Source organism: Pongo abelii, chromosome 19 (genome assembly GCF_028885655.2).
Source record: "Pongo abelii isolate AG06213 chromosome 19, NHGRI_mPonAbe1-v2.0_pri, whole genome shotgun sequence".
Taxonomy (NCBI): domain Eukaryota; kingdom Metazoa; phylum Chordata; class Mammalia; order Primates; family Hominidae; genus Pongo; species Pongo abelii.
Genome location: NC_072004.2, coordinates 96,565,919 through 96,590,396, shown reverse-complemented (window position 1 = coordinate 96,590,396; position 24,478 = coordinate 96,565,919). Strand labels below are relative to the sequence as shown.

Below are 24,478 nucleotides of genomic sequence, written 5' to 3'. Positions count from 1 at the left end.
CAGCCCACCTCCTGCTCCCACGCTGCTGGGCTTGCCTTGTCAGATTTGGGGTGTCAATTAAGTGGGAGATACCCTTAATGCCCCCAAGACACTGGGAGTTAGGGGAATCCCATCCCTGCTCCAGGGACGCGTTCCTGGCCAGCGTTGCCTCTGATGTGGCCCCCGTGGGACCTCCTCGCAGGTACGAGGTGATGCAGTTCTGCTGGCTGCAGCCGGAGCAGCGGCCCACAGCCGAGGAGGTGCACCTGCTGCTGTCCTACCTGTGTGCCAAGGGCGCCACCGAAGCTGAAGAGGAGTTTGAACGGCGCTGGCGCTCTCTGCGGCCCGGCGGGGGCAGCGTGGGGCCCGGCCCCGGTGCGGTGGGGCCCATGCTGGGCGGCGTGGTGGAGCTTGCCGCTGCCTCGTCCTTTCCGCTGCTGGAGCAGTTCGCGGGCGACGGCTTCCACGCGGACGGCGACGACGTGCTGACGGTGACGGAGACCAGCCGAGGCCTCAACTTTGAGTACAAGTGGGAGGCGGGCCGCGGCGCGGAGGCCTTCCCGGCCACGCTGAGCCCGGGCCGCACCGCACGCCTGCAGGAGCTGTGCGCCCCCGACGGCGCGCCCCCGGGCGTGGTTCCGGTGCTCAGCGCGCACAGCCCATCGCTGGGCAGCGAGTACTTCATCCGCCTAGAGGAGGCCGCGCCTGCCGCCGGCCACGACCCTGACTGCGCCGGCTGCGCCCCCAGTCCACCTGCCACTGCGGACCAGGACGACGACTCTGACGGCAGCACCGCCGCCTCGCTGGCCATGGAGCCGCTCCTGGGCCACGGGCCACCCGTCGACGTCCCCTGGGGCCGCGGCGACCACTACCCCCGCAGAAGCTTGGCGCGGGACCCGCTCTGCCCCTCGCCCTCGCCCTCGCCCTCGCCCTCGCCCGGGCCCCTGAGGCTGGCGGAGGGAGAAGCGGAGGATGCAGACTGGGGCGTGGCTGCCTTCTGTCCGCCCTTTTTCGAGGACCCACTGGGCACGTCCCCTTTGGGGAGCTCAGGGGCGCTGCCGCTGACCGGCGAGGATGAGCTGGAGGAGGTGGGAGCGCGGAGGGCCGCCCAGCGCGGACACTGGCGCTCCAACGTGTCAGCCAACAACAACAGCGGCAGCCGCTGTCCAGAGTCCTGGGACCCCAGTTCTGCGGGCTGCCACGCTGAGGACTGCCCCAGTCCAAAGCAGACCCCACGGGCCTCCCCCGAGCCGGGGTACCCCGGAGAGCCTCTGCTTGGGCTCCAGGCACCCTCTGCCCAGGAGCCAGGCTGCTGCCCTGGCCTCCCTCATCCATGCCCTGCCCAGGGCCTGGCACCTGCTCCCTGCCTGGTCACACCCTCCTGGACAGAGACAGCCGGTAGTGGGGGTGACCACCCACAGGCAGAGCCCAAGCTTGCCACGGAGGCTGAGGGCACTGCCGGACCCTGCCTGCCCCTTCCTTCTGTCCCCTCCCCATCCCAGGAGGGAGCCCCACTTCCCTCGGAGGAGGCCAGTGCCCCTGACGCCCCTGACGCCCTGCCTGACTCGCCTACGCCTGCTACTGGTGGCGAGGTGTCTGCCACCAAGCTGGCTTCTGCCCTGAATGGCAGCAGCAGCTCCCCCGAGGTGGAGGCACCCAGTAGTGAGGACGAGGACACGGCTGAGGCCACCTCAGGCATCTTCACCGACACATCCAGCGACGGCCTGCAGGCTGAGAGGCCGGATGTGGTGCCAGCCTTCCGCTCTCTGCAGAAGCAGGTGGGAACCCCCGACTCCGTGGACTCCCTGGACATCCCGTCCTCAGCCAGTGATGGTGGCTATGAGGTCTTCAGCCCATCGGCCGCCGGCCCCTCTGGAGGGCAGCCCCGAGCGCTGGACAGTGGCTATGACACGGAGAACTATGAGTCCCCCGAGTTTGTGCTCAAGGAGGCGCAGGAAGGGTGTGAGCCCCAGGCCTTTGCGGAGCTGGCCTCAGAGGTCGAGGGCACCGGGCCCGAGACGCGGCTCTCCACCTCCCCCAGTGGCCTCAACGAGAAGAATCCCTACCGAGACTCTGCCTACTTCTCAGACCTGGAGGCTGAGGCCGAGCCCACCTCAGGCCCAGAGAAGAAGTGCGGTGGAGACCAAGCCCCCGGGCCAGGGCTGGACCTACCGAGCACTGGGCAGCCGTCTGAGCAGGCCTCCCTCAGCCCTGGGGTTTCCGGGGAGGCACAAGGCTCTGGCCCCGGGGAGGTGCTGCCCCCACTGCTGCGGCTTGAAGGGTCCTCCCCAGAGCCCAGCACCTGCCCTTCGGGCCTGGGCCCAGAGCCTCCGGAGCCCCAAGGCCCAGCCGAGGTGCCGCCTGGGCCCAGCCCCAGCTGCTCCCAGTTTTTCCTGCTGACCCCGGTTCCGCTGAGATCAGAAGGCAACAGCTCTGAGTTCCAGGGGCCCCCAGGACTGTTGTCAGGGCCGGCCCCACAAAAGCGGATGGGGGGCCCAGGCACCCCCAGAGCCCCACTCCGCCTAGCTCTGCCAGGCCTCCCTGCAGCCTTGGAGGGCCGGCCGGAGGAGGAGGAGGAGGACAGTGAGGACAGCGACGAGTCTGACGAGGAGCTCCGCTGCTACAGCGTCCAGGAGCCTAGCGAGGACAGCGAAGAGGAGGCGCCGGCGGTGCCCGTGGTGGTGGCTGAGAGCCAGAGCGCGCGCAACCTGCGCAGCCTGCTCAAGATGCCCAGCCTGCTGTCCGAGGCCTTCTGCGAGGACCTGGAACGTAAGAAGAAGGCCGTGTCCTTCTTCGACGACGTCACCGTCTACCTCTTTGACCAGGTGGGCCGCTGCCACCTGGGGTCTGCCCGGGGCTGGGGGTCGCGCTCCCGCAGGAAAGGGTGGGAGCGGCCGCGGCTCCTGGCGGCCGAGCTACCTGGTGCTCTCTGATCCCTCCAGGAAAGCCCCACCCGGGAGCTCGGGGAGCCCTTCCCGGGGGCTAAGGAATCGCCCCCCACGTTCCTTACGGGGAGCCCCGGCTCTCCCAGCGCCCCCAACCGGCCGCAGCAGGCTGATGGCTCCCCCGATGGCTCCACAGCGGAAGAGGGTAAGCAGGGGCGGGGCCGGGCCCGTGACGTCACGGGAGGCAGGGCCGGATCCATGCTGTGGGAGGCGGGGCCTAATGTGTGACATCATGGGAGGAGCACCTGGTCCTTGACGCGTGGGAGGTGGGCTTTGGCCCGTGTCGTCATGGGAGGCGGGGCTAGTACGAGATGTCACAGAAGGCGGGGCCTTGTCCGTGCTGCATGGGAGGTGGGGCCTGGGCCCGTGACATTATGGGAGGCGGGGCCAGGTCCACGACTGTGGGAGCGGGGCCGGGCCGGGGTCCCAGGCTGTGGGCGCGAGTGACGCCGCGACCTGGGTTGCAGGTGGTGGGTTCGCGTGGGACGACGACTTCCCGCCGATGCCGGCCAAGGCAGCCTTCGCCATGGCCCTAGACCCGGCCGCACCCGCCCCGGCTGCGCCCACGCCCACGCCCACGCCCGCTCCCTTCTCGCGCTTCACGGTGTCGCCCGCGCCCACGTCCACGTCCACGTCCACGTCCACGTCCACGTCCACGTCCCCGTCCCCGTCCACGTCCCGCTTCTCCATCACGCACGTGTCTGACTTGGACGCCGAGTCCATGAGAGGTGAGGCCCAGGAGGGGCTGTGGTGAAAGGGCACGCGCGAGGCAGGGCACGGAGCTCCGACAGTGGGGCCCCTCCGTCTAGGTCCTGGGCCGGGCCAGCCCCCCGCCCCCCGCCCCTTCTCGGCCCCCCGCCCCTTCTCGGCCCCCCGCCCCTTCTCGGCCCCCCGCCCCTTCTCGGCCCCCCGCCCCTTCCCGGCCCCCCGCCCCTTCCCGGCCCCCCGCCCCTTCCCGGCCCCCCGCCCCTTCCCGGCCCCCCGCCCCTTCCCGGCCCTTCCCGGCCCCCCGCCCCTTCCCGCCCCTTCCCGGCCCCCCGCCCCTTCCCGGCCCCCGCCCCTTCCCGGCCCCCGCCCCGCCCCGCCCCTTCTCGGCCCCCGCCCCGCCCCGCCCCTTCTCGGCCCCCGCCCCGCCCCGCCCCTTCTCGGCCCCCGCCCCGCCGCCTTCCCGGTCCCCGCCCCGCCGCCTTCCCGGTCCCCTTCCCGGCCCCCTTCCCGGCCCCCGCCTGGCCCCCAGGCCCGGCCCCCAGGCCCCTGCCTTCTCTCTGCACTCGGCTCTCCTCTGCCCGACCCTATCTCTCAGACCTGCGGCAGTCCCTCTCACCGGAACCTTCCCAGCCAGAAGGCCCTGTAGACCCAGGCCCCATGGTGCCCAGGTGGAGCCCTGCTGGGGGCCTGAGCCACCGCTCCCGGCCATGGCCCTCCACTATCCGCCCCACCCCAGGCTGGGCTCATCTCTGCCAGGTATCCCTATCCCTACAGCCCCTGCCCACGTGCCTGACAAGTGCCCACCTCCTTGGAGAAGGCTCCCTGCCATCTTCCTCTTCCCTACCTGTCCTGGCCTGTGGCTGCAGCCTTGAGGGAAGAGCCTGTCAGCCTCACCCCTGGTGCAGGGTGCCCCGTGTGGCTGAACAAGCAGGCAGGTCACTAGGAGGCCACTGCATGATCTTGGCCATCCCCTTCCTGTTCAGGCCTCAGTTTCCTTATGTGTAAAACAGGACTCGGAGCTATTTGCTGAGCGCCGTTGGCCTGGGTCCAGTGACAGGAGTGGGAGAAGTGGCTCCATCTCTCACCCAGACACAGTCAGATCTGCTGCAGGGAAGGGGCCCGGCCTGCATGTGGGCCAGGGATGGAGGCCAGGTGCGAGTTGCGGGGGAGACAGCCCTGGTGCCTCAGGACCCTGTGTTCACTTTGTTGTCCTGTTTTCCAGGACCTGAAGCAGGTGCCGAGGGTGACAGTAAAGAGGCTTGAAACCTGGGCAGCTCCCGCCCCTCAAGGCTGGCGTCACCGGAGCCCCTGCCAGGCAGCAGCGAGGATGGTGACCGAGAAGGTGGGGACCACGTCCTGGTGGCTGTTGGCAGCAGATTCAGGTGCCTCTGCCCCACGCGGTGTCCTGGAGAAGCCCGTGGGATGAGAGGCCCTGGACGGTAGATCGGCCATGCTCTGCTCCAGAGGCAGAATTCGTCTGGGCTTTTGGGTTTGCTGCTAGCCCCTGGGGACGCCTGGAGCCACCGTGGGTGTCTGTACACACATACACACGCAAAAGGGGCCAGTGCCCCTGGGCACGGCGGCCCCCATCCTCTACCCTGCCTGCCGCTGCTGGCTGCCTGGCCTCGGTGGCCCCACAGGCCCCGTCCGGCGGCTCCTCCAGTGTGCCCAGGACACTTAAAACAGGACGAGGCATGGCCCCGAGACACTGGCAGGTTTGTGCACCTCTTCCCACCCCCTGTGCCCCCACCCTTGCCTGGTTCGTGGTGGCTCAGGGCACGGAGTGGCCCTGGGCGCCTGTGTCGGTCCTGTTTCCGCTGCCCTTATCTCAAAGTCCGTGGCTGTTTCCCCTTCACAGACTCAGACCCGTAAGCCCACCCTTCCCACAGAGAATAGGCTGCTCCCACCTGGGTCCCGCTGTGGCCATGGTGGGCGGCCAAAAAGATCAGGGGTGGAGGGGGCTTCCAGGCTGCACTCCTGCCTCCATGGGCCCCGTTCTAGAGGTGCCCTTGGCAGGACCGTGCAGGCAGCTCCCCTCTGCAGGGCACTATCTGGTCCTGTGCCCCAGCTGCCAAAGGAGAGTGGGGGCCATGCCCCGCAGTCAGTGTTGGGGGGCTCCTGCCTACAGGGAGAGGGGTGGTGGGGAAGGGGTGGAGCTGGGGGCAGGGCAGCACAGGGAATATTTTTGTAACTGTTGTGGTTGGAGCGAATGGAAGTTGGGTGATTTTAAGTTATTGTTGCCAAAGAGATGTAAAGTTTATTGTTGCTTCGCAGGGGGATTTGTTTTGTTTTGTTTGAGACTTAGAACGCTGGTGCAATGTTTTCTTGTTCCTTGTTTTTTAAGAGAAATGAAGCTAAGAAAACAAACCTTTGTGTGTTGTCTTCTGAGGTCTGCCGATAAAGTCCCGGACAGGAGGGACTGTGCCGTGGCTGGGGCAGGAACCCGATGCCAGCCCTTCCTGGGGCCAGGAGGAAGCTGCCCCTCTCCGCCCCACTGTCCTCGGCACACCCTGGTGGAGGGGTTGGTGTTCTGGCCCTACTGTGTCTGGGGGCGCAGGGGCAGATCCCTGCAGGTCTCTCTTCCTGCAGGCCGAGTTAGTTAGCCTGGTAGGGACGGGTGAAGAGAGTGGACCTGCAGGCCTCTCCAGGACAGCCTCCTCCCTGCCTTTCTGAGGGCAATGTCTGTCCCTGGGCCCGGGGTGGAAGGCAGAGGCAGGAGAGTTGAGCACAGCTGGGCTCCCCTGCACCCTCCGCTGGCCAGCTCTCAACTGCCCTCCTGGCCTGCCAACTCTACAGCTTCCTGTCCCCGGGGTGTGAGTGGCTGTAGGCGGGAGTGAGCTCTGCTGGAGACACCTCCCCAGGTAAGGGCTGTTGTCACCAGTGCAGCTCACCACATTGTGTTTCACCTAACAAACAGTATCAAAGAGCACAAATCTGCTAATGAAGTTTTAAAACCCCCAATTCCAGCAGAGCTCCCCAGTGACTGCAGGAGTCAGCAGAGGTGGGTGGGGGAGGTCCACCCAGGAGTCCTGGGGCAGAGCCCGGGAGCGGGGAAGCCCCCACCTGCCAGCGGGCACCCTGCTGGTGACCCCGCATAGCACCTGACGGCTGGCCTTTGGCCACAGGAGTGAGCTGGGAGGCCCTGGCAGCAAGGTTCTGGATGGGAGGTTGGGTAAGGAGGGCTGGGGCCTGCCCAGAGGCAGGAGGGGCCTGGGGAGGCCCTTATGACATTGCCAGTGGGAGTGAGGGGCCCAGGAGAGCCCCCACTGAGGGGCACAGGGAGGGACCAGGCCCCACACTCCACTCCAGGTGCAGCTGCCGGACCTGCAGGGAATTACGTGCTTATGGGAAGTTCATCTTCCAGCCAGGGTGCGGGCGCTCCCATCCCCGTGCTCCCCGCCTTCTGGCCCTGGGGCGGACAGATCACACCTGGTGCAGAAGGAGCCTGTTTGTTTATTAGGCAAGAGAAGCAGCAAGGCAGCCGGGCTCCCCTCCCAGCCACCAGCTGGCCAAATGTCCTCCCTTAACTCAGGGGCATCCAGGGCTCCATGGCCATGTGACCAGAGGTGTGTACCCTCAAGAGGCAGCCCCTCAGCCCTGGGCAGCGCAGCCATTGGGTCTCACCCTTCAGGGGCCTGCGCCCCACTCTGCCCGGCCCTGCCTAAAACAGCTGGGATCCAGTCCAGACCAGACTCAAGTGGGGCAAGGCCAGGCAGCCGAGGCCTGGATGTTCTCTAAACAGGAACGCACAAATGATGACAGAACAGGCTACATGGGGAGGGCGGGGGAAGCCGCCGGACCGGCAGCGCCGCAGATGTGGCCATCAGCTGAGGAGCGGGGCAGACCTGTCGTTGGTCACTGTCGGCTTCAGCTGGACGTGGGCAAAGGGATTCCTGAAAGAGAAAAACGTGGTTTTAATTTAGGGCAGAAGCTATGGGTGAACTGTGCCAGCTGGGCTGGCCGATGCCCCAGGGATCCCCAGTGCTGGATGCCTACGGTCCGATCTCAGGGCACAGAGCTCACAGACAACAGAGGCTGCTTTGCAGGGCAGGGAGGGCCAGGAGCTGTCTGCAAGGCTGCCTGACCCCCAAGTCCACTACCCTCGGCTCACCCTACGTGCCCTAGACAAGGCAGGGTGCCCCCACCCCGATCCATCACCCTCCCAGCAGCGTGGGTGGGCAGGGCAGGGCGGGGTGGGGCGGGGCAGGCCAGCCGCAATCTCCTAGTGAGGGGCGGACATCACCACTGAGGCTGGGGACTCAAGACAGGCCTGAACCGGGCACACACCAGTTTGGTGGCTCCCCCACCAGGCCAGGCCCACACCCAGGGACAGAGTTTGGCAGGGCGCCCAGCCCAGCCCTGGCATGGGGGCATCCAGAGAAGGCAGGTTAGGCTCGCGGCTCCCACAGGGCTGCAGATGGACACCCATGGGCCCTGCAGAGCAGCTGGCCATCCCCTGGGCCAGACAGTGGTTCTCCTGCTGCGGGCTCAGCCACCTGTCCCCCGAGGGGTACCATGCCCTCCCCCACATCCCCGGGGCCACAGCTGATGCACAAATACGACTCGAGACAAGAAGTTGAAATGGAACAAGATGAGCACGGATGAGAGGGACGCCTGGGCCTTTCTCTTTGGAGTCCCCACCCCCAGAGGGGACAGCACAGGACAGGATGGGGGATGTCAGGCAGCTCCAAGGGTGACAGCACAGATGGCAGGTGGACATAAAGACGCAGCAGGGACGGGACTGTGCTCTAGCAAAGCTGTGCTTGGACTCTGGAGCCATTACCTGGAGCGGAGTCACCTCTGGCACAGCTGGGTCCACAGGAGCCCGGGCAGCCGGGAGCAAACCCTGGGGACGGGCAGGCAGACTCCATCCAGCTACCCGGGAAGAGGCACAGGCAGCCGGAAGCAAACCCTGGGGTGGGCAGGCAGGGCTCCGTCCAGCTGCCCAGGAAGAGGCGCAGGACAGAGGCAGCTCCCTAAGCTTTCCTGAGGACTTTGTGTTTTCTAAGAACTTGAAACACTACAGACTGAATTTTTAAGAGAATAAAGCATGTGGAAGAGACTGACGGGTCTGCGGAAGGCTCCCAGACTCCCAGATGGCGTCTAAGCATTGGCACCCTGCTGAAAGGATCTTTTGATCTACTCTCAACGTGCTGGAGCCTCAGGGTCTGCTGGATCCCCGGCTTTTTTCAGCTTTGATCTGTGCAGCTTTGCCCTTCATGGGGCCTGGGTAGGGGCTGCCTAGGGGCCCGCTGGTGAGGAGTTCACCTCCATCAGTGATGTCTGCCCATGCCCTGTCTGCCTGCCAGGCTAGACCCACTCCTAGGGAAGGGCTCTGTGGTGGGAGCTCTGGGGAGATTAGAAATGGGGCTGGCTGGGCATGGTGGCTCCTGCCTGGAATTCCAGCACTCTTGAGAGGCCAAAGCAGGAGGAACCACTTGAGCCCTGGAGTTCAAGACCAGCCTGGGCAGCAAAATGGACCCGTCTCTACAAAAAAAAAAAAAAAAAAAAAAATAGGCAGGTGCGGGAGAGTGGTGCATGCCTGTGGTCCCAGCTCCACGGGGGGGCTGAAGTGGGAGGATCGCTTGAACCCAGGAGGTCAAGGCAGTAGTGAGCTGTGTTCCCACCACTGCACTCCAGCCTGGGTGATAGAGTAAGACCCTGTCTCAAAAAAAAAAAAAAAAAAAAAAATGTGGGTTCCCAGAGAAGGGTCCTAGATCTGGCCCAGACCACAGCTGAGGGCAGCGCAGCCACGTGGTTCTCACTCCTGCCCCAAATCACAGCTGATTCTCATCAGAAAGTCAGTGGCAAAGGCACATCGCTCACCTGGACCCCACGGGGAGCTGCAGGTGTAGGAAGCCCTCCACTGGTGCAGGCCTGTTCTCTAATCTGCATTTTTCTCTTCTTGTCTCCCAGAACAGTGGGACCAGGTGGAGGAAGCTAAACCATCCACACTGGGTGGCTCTGAGGACCCTGGGGCTGGGGCTGCAAATGCTGTGTCCAATCTCAGCCTGACGGGGGCAGGGGGGTCGGCGAGGATGGGGAGAGCGCAGGCCAGAGCCCAAGGCTGGCTGGGACAGCAGGCCCACGAGGAGGGGCTGGGCGTCCCTATTTCCCCCACCCCCCAGCCGTCTGGGAAAGACGCGCCCAGGAGGCCGGCGGGGAGCTCGCTGTGCTGAGAGTGGGGGCCTAACTGAGCCAATAGAATATGACAAAGTTTGAAGCCCAAGGCCACTGCAAGGTCACCACACGGAAGCCACAGACATTGGTCCCTGCCGGAGGACACGTGCCAGGCCCCACCTCCTGCAGGACATGACCCTGGGCAGCGATTGCCACGAACTAACCAATGACACCACCAGCACCTCTCCAGCTAGCAAAGTCACCGGACATGTCCAAGAGTGGAGGGCCTGCATCACGTGTGGGGGAGCTGTTGGGTGGGCAGGGTGCTGGCCTCAGAATGCAGAGGCCTGGGCTCTGTCTCCTCACAGAGAGCCGCCCCTCAGAGGCTCCTAAGCAAAGCCGCAGGGGTGACCAGTGGCTTTTGTAATTTTTAAATTGTATTATTATTTTGAGACAGGGTCTTGCTCTGTCTTCCAGGCTGAAATGCAGTGGTGCAATTGTAGCTCACTGCAACCTCCAACCTCTGGGCTCAAGCAATCCTCCCACCTCAGCCTCCTGAGAAGCTGGGACTACAGACGCGCGCCGCCACGCCTGGCTAATTTTTAACTTTTTTTGGTCAAGATGGGGGTCTCCCTACGTTGCCCAGGCTGATCTCGAACTCCTGGGCTCAAGAGATCCTCTCGCCTCAGCCTCCCAAAGTGCTGGGATTACAGGTGTGGGCCACGGTGCCCGGCCAACCGGCAGCTTCACCAACAACTTGAACATGAAGCAGGAAGATTCTGAGAAGAAACGGAGCCGTCATAAAGCGCGTTTCGACCAGTTGGGCGACTCCAGACCTGGAGCTGGGCGGACAGCACCTGTTCTCTGTCTTCTCCCGTCAGCTGTTTCTCCGTGTCTTCGGAAGGTGGGCCCTTCTGGAATCGGGTCCAGCATGGGCGCTTGGGCCTCCGCTGACGAGTATGGACAGCGGCCAGGGTGCTCGCCCCTCCACTCTCATTCCAAGGCCCCCTTCCCAGGGCCCAAAGCTGGGACATGACAGGGTGGCAATGGGATTGGGGAGTCTCCTGACCAACTGCAAGTGGCTTTCGACACCCCCAATCCCAGCTGAGCTGTCAGCCCAGGCAGACTGCGTGGCCGGGAAGCTGGCCCCTGGCGCTGTGGAGTGGTGCTGGGGCTGAGCACCACCACCCCACTGGCACTGCCACCCGGGGTCTCTGCCCTCCACCAAGGGACGTGGTCCCTGACAGAGGCTGTGCCAGCCTCATCTTTGAGCCTTCACCCCTTCCAAGCCTCACCAGGCGAGGGCAGTTCAGCCCTCTCAGCTCAGAGGGACCTGGGGGAGTGGGGGGGTCTGGAGGCCTCCCAGAAACAGTGTCTCAGAAGGGAGGAAGATGGAGGCGGAAGGCAAGGTGGCGGCCAGGGCCAACCCAGAGCATCTCCATCCAGTCCCCAAACTTCAGGAGCATTTTTCTACAGAACCTTCCAGAATTCGTGCCGAATATCAACAACAGAAAGGCAATGAAAGAAGACAGATCCATGATCTGCCTGGGGCCTGGCAGCCTATGGGCCAGGATGCCTGCTGTGACCACCAGGAACACACAGGGACCAATGTCCTCTGTGAAGGATGCAGGGCCTATGGGCCAGGATGCCTGCTGTGACCACCAGGAACACACAGGGACCAATGTCCTCTGTGAAGGATGCAGGCACTGGCTTTGCAGAGCCGCCCTCCTAGCAACTTGGGGATGGGAGGGTGGTGGGAAGCAGGACCCGCCCAGACACAGGTACAGGCGCGATTGGAAGGTGTGGGCAAGGGCCCCCTATGAGGGCAGAGGGCCTGCTCCTGGACAGCCTGGCACATCCCAAATATACACCAGGCACCAGGGGGAAGTGGGCTGCTCAACCCGCGAGAAAATGGGCTCAGACCCGGACTCCAGAGTCCCACTGAAATTGGAGCCATAGTGGCCCTGTGGTCCCCAGAGTGAGCGTCAGCTCAAACCTGGGCCCAGCAGCCCTCCAGGTCTGCAGATCCACACTTGGGTGGAGCCAGTATCTTGGGTCCACATTGTGGGGCTTGAGGGACAGAAGAGGCAAGGTCAGACTAACAGCACAGCCCGGTCCCCAGTGGGCCCAACACCTGGCTCCAGTGCCTATGGAGCTCCCCAGGGTTCTCCCCAGGACCCCGACCGCCAGTCCCCACGAGGCTGTCATCCTTACCAGCCCCAAAGGCACACACACCCGAAGGAGCCCAAGCTGGCGCCGCGAGTCAGGCGGGAAAGGCCCGGGCTGCAGCTGCTTGCCAGGGTCACCCTTTGACTATAATTGAAGTCCCCGGCAGGACAGGAGAGGACCACACAGAAGGTCAGGGCCAGAGCCATACCCAGCAGTGAGACGAGCCCCGGGCACAGCCAGCCAGAGCCCACAAGCTTCGGAGAAAGACACCGTGAACCCAAGGAGGGGACCCAGTAGAGAAGGCCCAGCACCCAGAGCAAGAGGTAGGCTCGGTGGACCCCTGGCTTCGCCATGCAGCCGGGCCCTCCCCACCCAGGCTGCGTGACTGAGGCCAGAGGGCCCGTGTAGAAGCACTGGAGAGGCCAGTGACCGCACAAGAACGCCAGGCAACTTACTAACTCTAGTCAGGCGGCTCAGAATCTGGCCACTTCCACATCGGCGCTGCAAGGAAACACAAGGCTCAGTTGGAGGCAGCATGGGGTCGGTCTGAGGACTCGGGGGTGCAGAGGAGGGGGGACCACGGGCGAGCTGCCAGGAGACCTAGAACCCTGGAGCACTCGGAGTCGGCACACAGCTGGGGCTCTGGCTCTCCCCGGACGGCGCCTCTGGAGCCTGGCTCAGCTGCAGACGGCCCCCCGCAGAGCCAGGGCAGAGTGAGTGACTGTCACTGGGGCCAGCACTGTGTGCAAGCCCAGGTTATCTAGCAGGCGACTAAGTGCCGAGAAAATACCTAGCAGAGGCGGGCACGAGGCGGGGCCCCCGCGGCAAAGACGCACGCCGGGAACCGGAAGGAGGTCCATACCCAACTCGTGCAATAAATAAAACTTTTATTCAAACAAGTAACTGCAGTACAGGGCACAATTCAGATTTTTTTAAAAAAGGAAAGGAAACAGGAAAAAAATATGTTCAGCACTTTACATCTTCATACAAGTGTTGCTGTTTTGTGTCTACATTCATCCATTGTGCATGGAATCCCCTGGATTTGAAATCTTTAGCGGAGCGGGAACGCCGGCGCGGAAGGGTCTCTACACAGGGCCCGGTCCGCCCTTGCGTTCTCGTTAATGTCAAGCGGTCCGCGTCTTGAGCTGCTTCCCACACAAACACTAACAAGCCACGTCCCAGGCCACGGGGAGGTGTGCGGGAGGCTTTTGCTAAACCACATCAGATAAAGGAGCGCCGCAGCTTCCCAGGGGCTCCCACCAGCGGGCAGGCTGAGCTGGGCTGTGCCCTGCACTCAATTCCCCAGAGTTCAGTGTGGGAAGAGACAATACCAGTAGCCATTGAGTCCACTGTGTTTGTTTCTAAAGTCACCAAGACACACAAAAAGACGAGAGCGTTTAGGAAGAACCGGGCAGGAACCACCTGTTTCCCCCAGGTGGAGGGCGTGGGTGCGGCGTGCCCAGAGCTGCCCTCCCCCGGCCGGGCCCGGCCCGCACACCCTGCCCGGAGCAGCCAGGTAGCCCGGGGCAGCCTCGATGCCCTCACAAGGCTGGTCAAAGGAATGTGGGGGTGGGGTGGTCTCTGAAGGTCTTTGGAATGTCCGTGGGTGGCCAGCTGGGCAGCGCCTGCCCCCGATGGGAGGCGAGGCCACCCTGCCGCGCTGCTCTACGTACACCTGGCCCGCAGCATCCGGAGGGAGAAGCCCTCAGGTGCCCGGGCCCGGCCTCCCTCACAGGAGCGGCCGGCTTCCTCAGGAGGCCCCACGAGCTTGGCACGAGCCCCCCTTTCTCTGTGCAGCCCTCCACAGGGGCCGGGGCGGCCAGGGACCCCAGCACCTTCCCTATCCGGACAGAGGCCATCGCACCGGGGAAGTCGGATGCGAGATAACAGCGCACACCGGAGTCCATGCAGATCAGTTTTTGTTTTTCAGGAAAAAAAAAAGAGTCCTTTTTCCTGTTTTTCATCTTTTTTTTTTTTTTTTTTTTAAGATTTTTCTTTTTCTTCAAACTTTAGACCTGGCTCACGGCGAGCCTTAGAAAAGCAGTGAGTGCCACAGACACTGCAGGGTGGGGCCGAAGGTGCCCCGCACGGCCCAGCAGGTCCTGCCTGGCAGTTTCTGCTCAAAAGGCTGGGACACACAGGGTGGGGCGCGTAAACACGGCGAGGGGGGGGTGGGGGGCGGATGGAGCAGCACCATGGACCCTGGGGGATCACAGAGTCTGGGGTCACCAACCAAAAGGCAAGGGGCAGGTGGAAAAGAAAAACAACCCAAGAACAAACCAGCGAGAGCTGAGGAGGAAAACGGACGAGACCAGGGGGAAGGCGCGGAAGCTCTTCAGAGCAGCGGCTGCCCGGGGTCAGCGTCCTCACACTGTGGACACCAGCGTGCCGCTGCCACTGTGAAACAAAGCACAGGACGGCTGCCCGGCTGCACGACGCTGCCCAGCCACAGGCGGCGAGTCCGCCCGCACCGAGCAATGCCCCTTTCAGCAGCTCCCGTCGGCCTCCTGGCCCTCCAGGAAGGCCCAGGACAAGGGCGGAGCACAGGCTGGGGGCAGAGGAGGCCACAGCCCCAGCCATGGATGCCAGCCTCAGCCACCCTCCCCAACCTTGCCTGACAGGGATGGATGGGGCCGGCCAGATGCGATGAAAGAGGGGCAGGGCCCAGGGGGGTTCCCATGTAACTCGGAGAGAGCAGGAGGCCCTAGGGGACGTCCCCGGCCGTGACGGGTGAAGGGCCAGGCTGGGCCCTAAAGGAAGAAGAGGTGGCCCCAGGTCCTAGGAGAGGGACCTGCCCCACCCGGCCTCTTCACACCCACCCACGGTCCCAAAGACAGGTCTGAAAGCCCCCTTACCTGCTCATGGACCGGGCTCCATAGTCATCCAGGCCCTGGGGGCAGAGGCGGAAACACGTCAGGCCGGGTGACGGGGCCTGTGGTTACCCCCACCCAGTGCCTGGACACACCCACAAATGGTGATCCTGCCTGGACAGGGTTCAAACCGTGTTCCTTTGGAAGGCTCCCCATCTCCTGGCCACAGCACTCAGAGACCTGCCTGGAGCCCTGGTCCCAGTGGTAAAGTAATGACTGCCCAAATTAATGGGGATACCTCCTCCAGCCAGCGGCCACCTGAATTTGTGTGCTTGTTGCACACTCCCAAACACATGCAAGACCAGCCGCCTGAGACCCCTCCACCCGCCCCCAGGGAGCCGAGGCCCCTGCAGGGCACCTGCAGCACCTCACCCATGCCTGGGCCGGCCCCTGAGACCCCTCTGCCTGCTCGTGGGACCCAGGGCCAGACCCCAGCTGCAGTTTCCTGGAAACTTGTCACATGTACCATCCCAGCCCCTGGGAGGGTGACGCTGCCTGGGAGGGTGACCCAGGTGTGGCGCTGGGGCTGGCTGCACCCTTTATCTGCCAGCATGGTCTGGTCTGGCCCGGAGCCTAGGGCAGGTGCAGACCCTTCCTTAGCTCTCCCAGCACTCAGCCCACCCCAGAGGCTGACCTGTGGAACACCCACGGCCCAGAGCCCAAACCTCTCCAGGTCGCCTCCTGCGGCCTCAGCTCAGGCTGTCAATCTGGGGGCTCCTCACTTGTGGATCAATAGCTGAGTAGTCACCCAGGCTACCTGTTATCTTGGAAAAAGGTGGGTTCTCTTCTTCTCTCTGCCCCCTGCCTGAGGCCCAGCCCTGCAGACCGGCCCCGGGAACAAAGCTGCTAGCCCAGCCAACATCCCACAAACTGGACCTCTGGCTGAGGAGCCCCAGACAGACAGGGGTCTCCAACCCTCCAACCCCAGGAGCCTCCCTGGACGGAGCGGGCTGGGACCCGGCAAGTTGCGATGCACACTCACACCCTGCCCCAGCCTAGATACCAGGACCGCCATGATCCTGGGCTTCCGAAGACCCACACCAAGGCCTAGGACCCAGGCCCTGATCCTCCACCTCTGGCCTCCCAGCACCAGATGGCCCAAATCCAGGGTCACACTGACTGGAAGCGTCCAGCCACGTGCCAGGGCTGAGCAGCAAGCACTCCCATCTCATGGATGTGGCTGAGGGAGCCCCGTGGTTCTCACGGAAGAGATCCTGACCCCCTGGCTCTCCCAAAAGGCGGCGGTGTCTAGGCCCACCCCTAGGCCAGCCACTTCCCAGCCCAGACGCTGCCCCCTTGGGCAGAGCAGTGAGCTGCCCGTGGCTGGCTGAGGGCACCATGAGGGACAGGCTGACCCCAACCCCAGCGTGCCGACACAGGGAGCCTGCTGGGGCGAGGCGGGCAGCCTGAGGCCGAAGCAGGCGTGTGTACACATTCCCAAATCATGGAGCCTTCACCCCAGGCCTGTCCAAAGAGACCCAGACCCCAGGCACCTGGCCCCTCAGCGGAGGCTCCGACGTGGGACTGCAGGCTGAGCCCACTATTCCACTTGCGGGCCCCTCCCAGCCCCGGCCCCGCCCACTGACCTGGGAGAAGGCGGGCACGGCCACGCTGTAGGGCCTCTGCTTGAAGCCGCTGGCCGTCTGGGCGGGGAAGGCCCGGGAGGCGGCGCCGTAATCTGGGGGCGGGATGGCCAGGTCGTCCTTGTCCAGGAGGTTGCCCGTGCTGCTGCTCTTCCCTTGCTGCAAGCTGTAGGCGCAGGGACTCAGAGGCGGCCCAGCAGGCCGGATGCCCCCAACACCCCACAACCCTGTGGCTCCCTGGACTGCCCACCCTCACCTACCCCACGCCACACGCGGGGAGGCTGCTCTCAGGCCAAGGCCGCAGCCCTGGGGACCATGGGCCGGGCCAGTCTGGTCTCCCTCCCTCCTTCTGGCCATGAAGCTGAGCCGGGAGGACTCCAGAGAAGCTGGGCTGCCACAGCAGCCATGTACCCCACTTTCAACTGCGATTCTCTGAAGGCTGGGAGAAACTGGAGGACCTGGGACAGCCAGGTCCTTGCACACCTGGCCCCCAGGAGCTGCCCCCATAGCACCTGCTGCCTGCACTGGTGTCCCCAGGGCTCTCGGGCCCCACTGCACAGGGCACCACCATGCCTCCACCCTGAAGGCCTCAAGCGTCCAGCTCTCAGGGCCACTGGGGATGGCCCTGCAGTAGCAGACAAGGAGCCAGAAGCCCAGCCGAGCAATCCAAGCCCAGGGACCTGGTGTCATCACAGCCCCTCTCCCGAGCTGGGGATCTTACACTCCCGTTGGGACCAGCGCTCACCTCATGTGCAGCCTGTCACTGCCATCGCTGTCCAAGACCCGGGTGTAGGAGAAGGGAAACCAGCCCCGCCTGGAAGAGAAGCCCCAGGTAAGAGCCACGCTCAGCCCAGAGGCTCCCCATCCCCCACCGACCACCATCCAAGCACAAGTCCCTCTAGCTCCCCAGCATGGCTGCGTGGCTGTCTCTGGAGGAACAGAGACAGTGCTCCAGGGAGACCAAGACCGCAGCCCGCTCCCACTGTGTGCTCAGCCTCGAGGGCAAGGTGGCCCCAGCTGTCCTCAACCTGGTGGGAGCTGCCGGCCTCACCAGACCCAACTGCAAGGCCCCAGAGCCCGGGCAGAGCAGTTGCTCCCGCTTCGCAGCCCCAGTGCCACGCTAAGCCACGGATGGCACCAAGATTGGAGTGGCCACTGGAAGAAAGATGGAGCAGCCTCCTGGGAGACCCCCTGCCCTGGGCCCCCTCCCCAGAGTGGTGGCTGCAAGGCCAAGCTTAGGAAGGCACAAATGTCAGGGCCTTTTCCCATCTTGCCAAGAGACACACCCGCACAAACACAGCCCTGAGAACGCAGCCCCCAGGTCCAGCGAGGGTGGCACCCTGGCCCAGCCTCTCTGCAACAGCATTCGGTAAACTGAGGAGGTGTGGCCCATCTGACTCCATAGGTGACTTCTAGAACTCCAAACTGAAAAGCCCCTCTGGCACGTAGAAGAGCTGAAAGCCACAGAAAGCCTGCGGTCTCAGGATGGCCAAGCCCTGCCCTGCACCTGCGAACTGCGGGAAACTGACGCCCACCACAGGGCTTCGGCTGGACGTGCTGAGTGCGTACACGTGTGGGACGCCACACCCTGTGCCAATCTGAGCGGCACAGGGAGGCGATGGAGCAAGGAGGTCACTAGACCCTGTGGTGAAAGACCCCAGCCATGGTGGGGGAGACCCGAGCCGTTGGGGGGAGACCCCTGCCGTTGCGGGGAGACCCCTGCCGTTGGGGGAGACCCCTCCTGTAGGGAAGACCCCTGCAGGGAGGTGGTTGGGGCGAAGACACCTGCCGGGGACAAGACGCCTGTTGGTGGCGAAGACCCCAGGTCACGCTTGCTCTCACTGCCCAGGTCTTCTATGGCGAGGACCCGCAACCTGCACAGCCACTCTAAACACAAGGTCCCAGTGCATCTGAGTGTCGCTGCCCCACACACTTGCTGAAGGCAGCGGCTGCCTGGAGCCCGCCCCCAAGAGACACTCACATCTTGGTCTTCTCACTCTCTCCGTAGTGCCAGCCATCGCGGGCCTCAGGCACCAGCAGGGTAATGAGGTCACCCTCCTTGAAGCTCAGGAGGGTGCTGTTGTCCCCAGCAGCGTGGGAGAAGATGGCCTTCACCCGCATGCGGCCGTTGCGCTCCAGACCGGCTGCCATGGAGCTCGAGCGAGGCAGAGTCTTATTCTCGGCTGCTGGGACAAGGGACAGGTAAGGGGACTGTCCCCGGCTGACGGGGCAGCAAAGCCCAGGGAGCCTGGTTGAGGTGCTGAGGGCACAGCCGCCTGTGCCCCAGGTGGGCACGTGGGCTGGCTAAGCTTTCTGGAGCAGAAGCTACCTGCTCCCAAGTGGCTGCTGCCTGCATGAGCCTAACCCTGTACCCCACTCACGCCCCACTGAGCACCAGAGGCTTGACAAGAGGGAGCTGGATGCTGGACAGGCACACAGGTGTGTACCACATGCATGCAGGCACACACGGTCACACACTTGTGAAACTCAGGGTCTCCCAGGCCCCCATTCAGGGATGTGGCATGACTGTAGGGTCTGGGGAGGTATGTCCAGGGACCCCAGCCCAACACTCCAGCGGAGCCCTTACTGGTGGCATAGCTGTTTTTTGGGGTCACACTCTTGCGCACGGGGAGTGTGTTGGAGTAGGAGTCGCTGAGCTTGCTCTGAGACTGCGGAGGAGACAGGGATTTGGGCTGGGCAGCCTTGCGGTCAGCCCACGGGCTGTAGTCCTCGCCATCCGGGCCTGCGACGCCGTTCATGATGGGTGTGCTCTCCTGGGCAGACATCCGCTGCAGGGAAGGGGGCAGAGCAGGCTGTTGCTGGAGCCCACCCCGGACAAAGCCGGGGGAAAAGGAGCCCTCCACCCTCTCAGCAGGGGCCCCTGAGCTCTGCACCCTGGCCGCCCCCTGCCCTGACAACAAGCTGCCCTCCCACCCACACCCGTGAAGCTTTCCAGAGGCCACAGACTCACCCCCACGAACGGTGCCAGCTCGGGGGGCACTGGCAGGGGCTTGGCCCCCGGAATGGGGTCCGAAATGACCAGGTTGGACTTGGAGGCCGACAGGGCGCTGGGGAGGGTGGCACCGTTGCTGGCCACCTGCTGCATCAGCTGCACGGCGCGCTCCGGGATCTTGCTGGGGTCGGCACAAGCCTGTTGCCACAGCGGCAGCTTCTGTGCCAGCAGCTCCTTGCCCTGAAGTGGAAGAAGCAGGAAGGGAGAGGTCAGGGCTGGCTCAGGCTCCTGCAGCCTGGCACAGCCCTGAGGGCCCTCCCTGAGCACCCTCTGGGGCTGGAGGCTGCTCTTCACCAGGTGTTACCTTTCAGAAAGACAGGCCACCCGTGAGCTTCTGACCCCAACCCACAGAAGCGGCTGCCAGAAAAGGGCCTGGGATGCGACCACAAGCCGTGCAGTCGGGGGACCTCCAGGGATGAGAGCAAACCCAGGCCCAACCCCCGTGGGTCCCATCAGGGCCTGGAGGAAGGAGGAACGGACAGGGACGCACAAGGTCAAACCCTGGTGAGCAAACCCCAAAGTGCTAGGAAGGCACCCCAGGTGGCCGGGGGAGGGGGCGGTGCTGCCCAGTGGGGGACAGTCCTGGCTGCCGAGGGCAGGAAGGCAGCCCCGTCAGATACACTGAGGCTCACTGCTCCATCCACTGCCCTTGGGCCCAAGAGCCTGCTCTCCCCTCGGGCGTACTCTGAAGCCTGTTGGACAGAGACCAGCTGAGCACAGTGGGGACAAAGGATGAGGAAGACACAGGCATGGAGAAAGGTTCTGGGACTCGGGGCCGGCCAGGCCTGGGTCCTGGGAGCTAATCAAGTAGCCCCTGCCCCTCCTGGCCATTTGGCCTAAGCAGGCTGCAGGGCCTGGATTCCCGGGACCCCCAGACCCTTAAGCTGTGGGCCAGAACTGCTATGTCTCTGGCACCTCTGGGAGCCTCTCCGGCTTTCACTGCTCCCCCTACTCATCCCCGTTCCCTTCTACACGTGGCTGGGCACCCGCAGAGGGTGCTGGACGACAGCTCTTCTGAGCAAGTCCTCCCCACGCCACCCCCACCCCTCTGCTGCTGGCTTAGACCAGGGGTCAGCAAACCACAGCCCTAGGGCTGGCCTGTTTTGTAAACAAAGTTTTATTGGAACACAGCTGTGCATCTATTTGTGAATCATTGATTCATGGCTGCTCTCATATTACAGTAACAGAGCTGGAAACTGCACGGCCCCACAGAGCCAAAAGCAGAAACTTTTTGGTCATTTAGAATGTCTGCCGAGCCCTGACTTAGATCAGTGGTAGAGGAGTGAGTCTTCGGTGGCGCCGAGAGGCCAGCAGGGACCAGGACTAGGGCAGACGGCCGGGGGACACCGACCTCACAGCAGCACAGCCCTGACACAGCGGCCACGAGCCCGCGTCACCCCCCCCACCCTGAGAGCCCCAAGGCAGGCCCAAACCCAAGCACCGGGGAGCTACTACGAACTGCCCTGGGAGGAGGCTGCCCTCACACCCTGGTCCCCAGCCCAGAGGCTTGTCCAAGTGGGTCTGTGGGACACGGGCCTCTTCCACACATGCCCGGGGGCCCATGAGCCCAGGAGCTCAGCTGTCGCCACCACACAGGCATATCCCGCAACCCCTCCTGGGGGACAACGGCACCTGTGGCAAGCAGCCCGGCTTCCCCGCCCTCCATCCCTGCAGGCAGCACCCCGGCCACTGACAGCCCCGCTCTCCGCTCCCTGGCCCTGTCACAGGGCCTGGCCCCCACCAGAGGGCGCAGACGCCCGCCACTGTCCTGGGTCTAGCAGGTGGGAGGCCTGCGCTCCACAGCGCTCCCTGCCTGGCAGCTGGGGCAGCACAGCCTGTCACCGGTGAGTCCTCCAGGAGCGAGGTTGCCTCTAGGGGTCACAGGTGCGGCTGCTGTCATTGCCTGCACCTGCCCGCAGCACCCAGCAGGCCCAGGCCAGCAGGAGGGGCCTCTCTCCAGGGAGGGAGGAGCACTTGTCTCCTGGCTGTCCCCAGGCTGTGGGGACTGGAGCACTGATCCGTATTGTGTGTGTGTGCACGCGTGTGTGTGTGTGCATGCACGTGCACATACATGAGAACGTGGTGGGTGGGGGGAACAAGTATCAAGGTATAGCCCGTGAATCCCTGGGATCCTTTATTTTAGAAAAACATGACCAGGGCCTCCCTGATGGGCTTGGCTCCTGAACTACATCTTCGAAACTCTTGAAATGTTCCAGAATGTTCCAGGGGACACGTCTGCTCCCATCCCAACTCCTACCCATGGACCATGGGTGAACAGGGCCTGCTGGCCCTGCCTGTTCCCGGTGGGGAGTCTGGCCTCTGGGCCTTGCCTGCTCTGGGGGCGAAGTCAGCCTCCTAGGAGGGGATCCCCTTGCTCGCATCGGGGCTCAGGACATCTGTGGAGGGGGCTGCTGCAGCCCGTCCCTGAGGAGCTCACTCCTGGTTCAGCAGGGCCAGGCTTGGTCCTGGGACATGGCGGATCCCAGGGCGGGATTCCCCGACAAGGAAAGACCAGGCTGGGGATGGCCGGAAACACAAGGCCGCAGGACTGTGCCGAGGGACGCCTAGCGGGAGACACAGGGCCCGCAGGACTGTGCCGGGGGACGCCTAGTGGGAGACACAGGGCCAAGAGTCTACCGGCCCAAGGAGGGGCCCTCAACAGACGACGGGCAGAGGGGTCTCTCAGAGGTCACGAGGGCAGCAGCATGTGGCCACCACCCAAGGCCCCACCTGGGACCCCAGTGGCTCAGGGGTGCAGGCAGAGGTGGTAGAGGCGCAGGTCACCAAGAGCCTGGGAGCCAGGGGAGGACCCTGTGACCAGGTGTGAGTCCCAGGGAGGCCCCTCTGGAGCAGCATGGGAGGGACTGGGGGGCCACCTGAGAGCCAGGCAGGGCCCCTGGCTGCCAAGGAAGCAAAGAGATAGGGCAGGTTCGGGTTGGGTGAGGGGTGGCAGGTCCATGTAGGACAGCCGAGCTGTGGCAGCTGCTGGACCTGGGACCGGTGTCACAGTTGTCTTGGGTGGCCTAGGGGCCCTGGCACAGTGGTCTTGGGTGGCTGGGGACCCAGGCTTGGGGCTGGGAGTCCTCAGCACCTCTGGTGAGCAGAGCCATGAGCCCAGAGGCTGTTCCCCAGGAATGTGGGTAGAGGCACCACAGCAAGAGCAAGTGAAGACACCGAGGCCACCCACCAGGACTCCTGCATCCAGTACGGAGCATGACCGTTCCCTGCCTGGCGTCAGCCTGCACCTCCCCAGGACATGGCTGTGGCAGAAGAGCCAAGAACATTCTAGAAGAATGTTCTAGAAGGCCTTGAAAGCCTACCAGACTCTCCCTGGTTGCAGGTGGCAATTTCTAATGGGAGTCTTCAAAATGCCCGCACCGTGTGACCTGGTAATTCTCCTAGAACTTCACCCCCAAGAAAACCTGAAACAAATGAGAGTCCGAGCCTGGACACCGCCCCGGTATGTTCACGGGGCTGGGGCTGGGGCAGGGGCCTGGGTTATTTCTGCCAGCAAGTCCCAGCGCCGGCACAGCGCAGCCCCCAGCCGCCTCACCTTGGAGTGGTAGGCTGCCGAGTTCTTGGCCACGGCGCACTGCTTCTCCACCAGGAAGCAGAAGCGTCTGCGCTCCTCTGTCAGTGCGGTCTTGTAGCCGTCGGACACGTAATTCTCCAGCTCGCCCTGCTTGTTGCTAATGGCGTCGATGTACTGTGGAGGGAAAGGGAGAAAGGCTCAGCCAGCGACGGAAGGACGCCTGTCAGGACCAGTGTGGGGCAGCCCCACGGACTCAGTCAAAGGACATGTCTCATTCGTGCAGAGCAGCTGGAAACAAAACAGCATCTGCGGCCACTCAGGAGACAACCGCGCCCCCAGGAGGCTTCAGCTGCCCTGGGACTGCTCAGGAGACACCCGATGGCCACATCCCCAGGAGGCTTCACTGCCCCGGGACCACTCTTGGTGAGTGGAGGGTCCTGCCTCCAGCGGGATGCTCTGGCAGGGGGCCGGCCTCATCTCCTCGGGGCTCCCGCTGTGGGGTGGGGTCACGTGCACCTCCCTGTGGCCAAGGCGCAGAAGTCTGGGTGTGGATGCGCCCCAGCTCCATGGGCCCCAGGACAGCTTCTTGGTCCTCCCCGTTGCCGGGAGAACTCTCACCTGTGCCTCTGCCTCCAGGGCCCCTCCATCTCAGCCATCTCAGCCATCTCAGCCATCTCAGCCCCAGCACGAAAGGCAGGAGAGCTGGAGCCCAGGACACTGGCCAAGGACCCCAGGGAAGCCCTCTGCTGCAGAGCGGACTCCGGGCGCAACTCATCTCCTCTCCCACCCGGCCCCGGCTCTGAATGACGGGGAGCGGGGCGCTAAGACACCTGGCTGCCTGGTTTCCGGATGAGCACACACCAAGGGAGAACGTGAGAAGGAAGTTCGTGGGGAGGATCAGACAAGAGGTCACTGAATGGAGACTGGGAGCCCAGAAAGCAAGACCAGCGTCCACGGGGACAGTAAGGTCAGATCCACAGGTCACGCTTGTGGGAACAGGGTGTGCCCAGGTGAGGGGCCAGCACAGAACCAGGAATGAGGAGTAGGCCTGACTGCTACCCTTCCACCTTGGAGCTGCTCGAGTGCCCACCCGGGTGACCCCGTGGGATGGGGGGATGGGGGGATGGGGAGAATGTGTCCAGGACAAACACGGAAACTTTGGAAACCCCCTCAGCCCTGGCAGGTGCTCTTGGGCACAGGAAAGACAGGTAGTCAAGCCAGACCCTAGAACCAGGGGCAGCCAACAGGCGGTCCCCACCCTGACCCGGCGGTCAGCCCCTCGGCAGCCCTTGCGGCTGTGGCCCTGGCTCTGACTGTGGCGGCTGTCACGTCTCGGCCACTCTGTGCTTCTTGGTGGACATACGGTCCTCCCAGAAAGGGTTCCAGCCAAAACGACAGAGGCTGTTCCAGCCAAAATGATTTCCCCAAAAGGAAAACTGAGTCTCAACCTGATAGAGCCTCCAGATCCAGCTACCGATTCTGAACACACCAGGACGGAGGGTACCAGAGCTTCACTTTGGGAAGATGGAAAGTTCTGGACATGGATGGTGGTGATGATC

The 24,478-nt window shown here is 63.9% G+C and overlaps 2 protein-coding genes across 10 annotated transcripts in view; one reads left to right on the top strand and one right to left on the bottom strand.

Moving 5' to 3' along the window:
• AATK (apoptosis associated tyrosine kinase) overlaps nt 1-5,995 on the top strand; it is a 42,541-nt gene extending 36,546 nt beyond the window's left edge. For all 3 annotated transcript variants that reach the window (XM_063718342.1, XM_063718340.1, XM_063718341.1), the window contains 4 exons: nt 182-2,804; nt 2,922-3,069; nt 3,392-3,652; nt 4,855-5,995. In XM_063718342.1, the coding sequence (XP_063574412.1) occupies nt 182-2,804; nt 2,922-3,069; nt 3,392-3,652; nt 4,855-4,895 (3,073 nt within the window). In that variant the 3' untranslated portion in view covers nt 4,896-5,995. The remainder of the gene's footprint in view (nt 1-181; nt 2,805-2,921; nt 3,070-3,391; nt 3,653-4,854) is intronic.
• A 572-nt stretch (nt 5,996-6,567) lies between these two features.
• The window catches only part of BAIAP2 (BAR/IMD domain containing adaptor protein 2), an 80,878-nt gene continuing 62,967 nt past the window's right edge, over nt 6,568-24,478 (bottom strand). For 2 of the 7 annotated variants that reach the window (XM_009252123.3, XM_054535899.2), the window contains 8 exons: nt 22,941-23,093; nt 19,346-19,567; nt 18,962-19,163; nt 18,356-18,557; nt 17,120-17,188; nt 16,378-16,540; nt 14,777-14,811; nt 7,066-7,525 (listed from right to left, as the gene is read on the bottom strand). In XM_009252123.3, coding sequence (XP_009250398.1) covers nt 7,456-7,525; nt 14,777-14,811; nt 16,378-16,540; nt 17,120-17,188; nt 18,356-18,557; nt 18,962-19,163; nt 19,346-19,567; nt 22,941-23,093 — 1,116 coding nt within the window. In that variant the 3' untranslated portion in view covers nt 7,066-7,455. The other 5 variants (XM_002827927.5, XM_054535900.2, XM_054535901.2 and 2 more) reach the window with 4 other exon arrangements.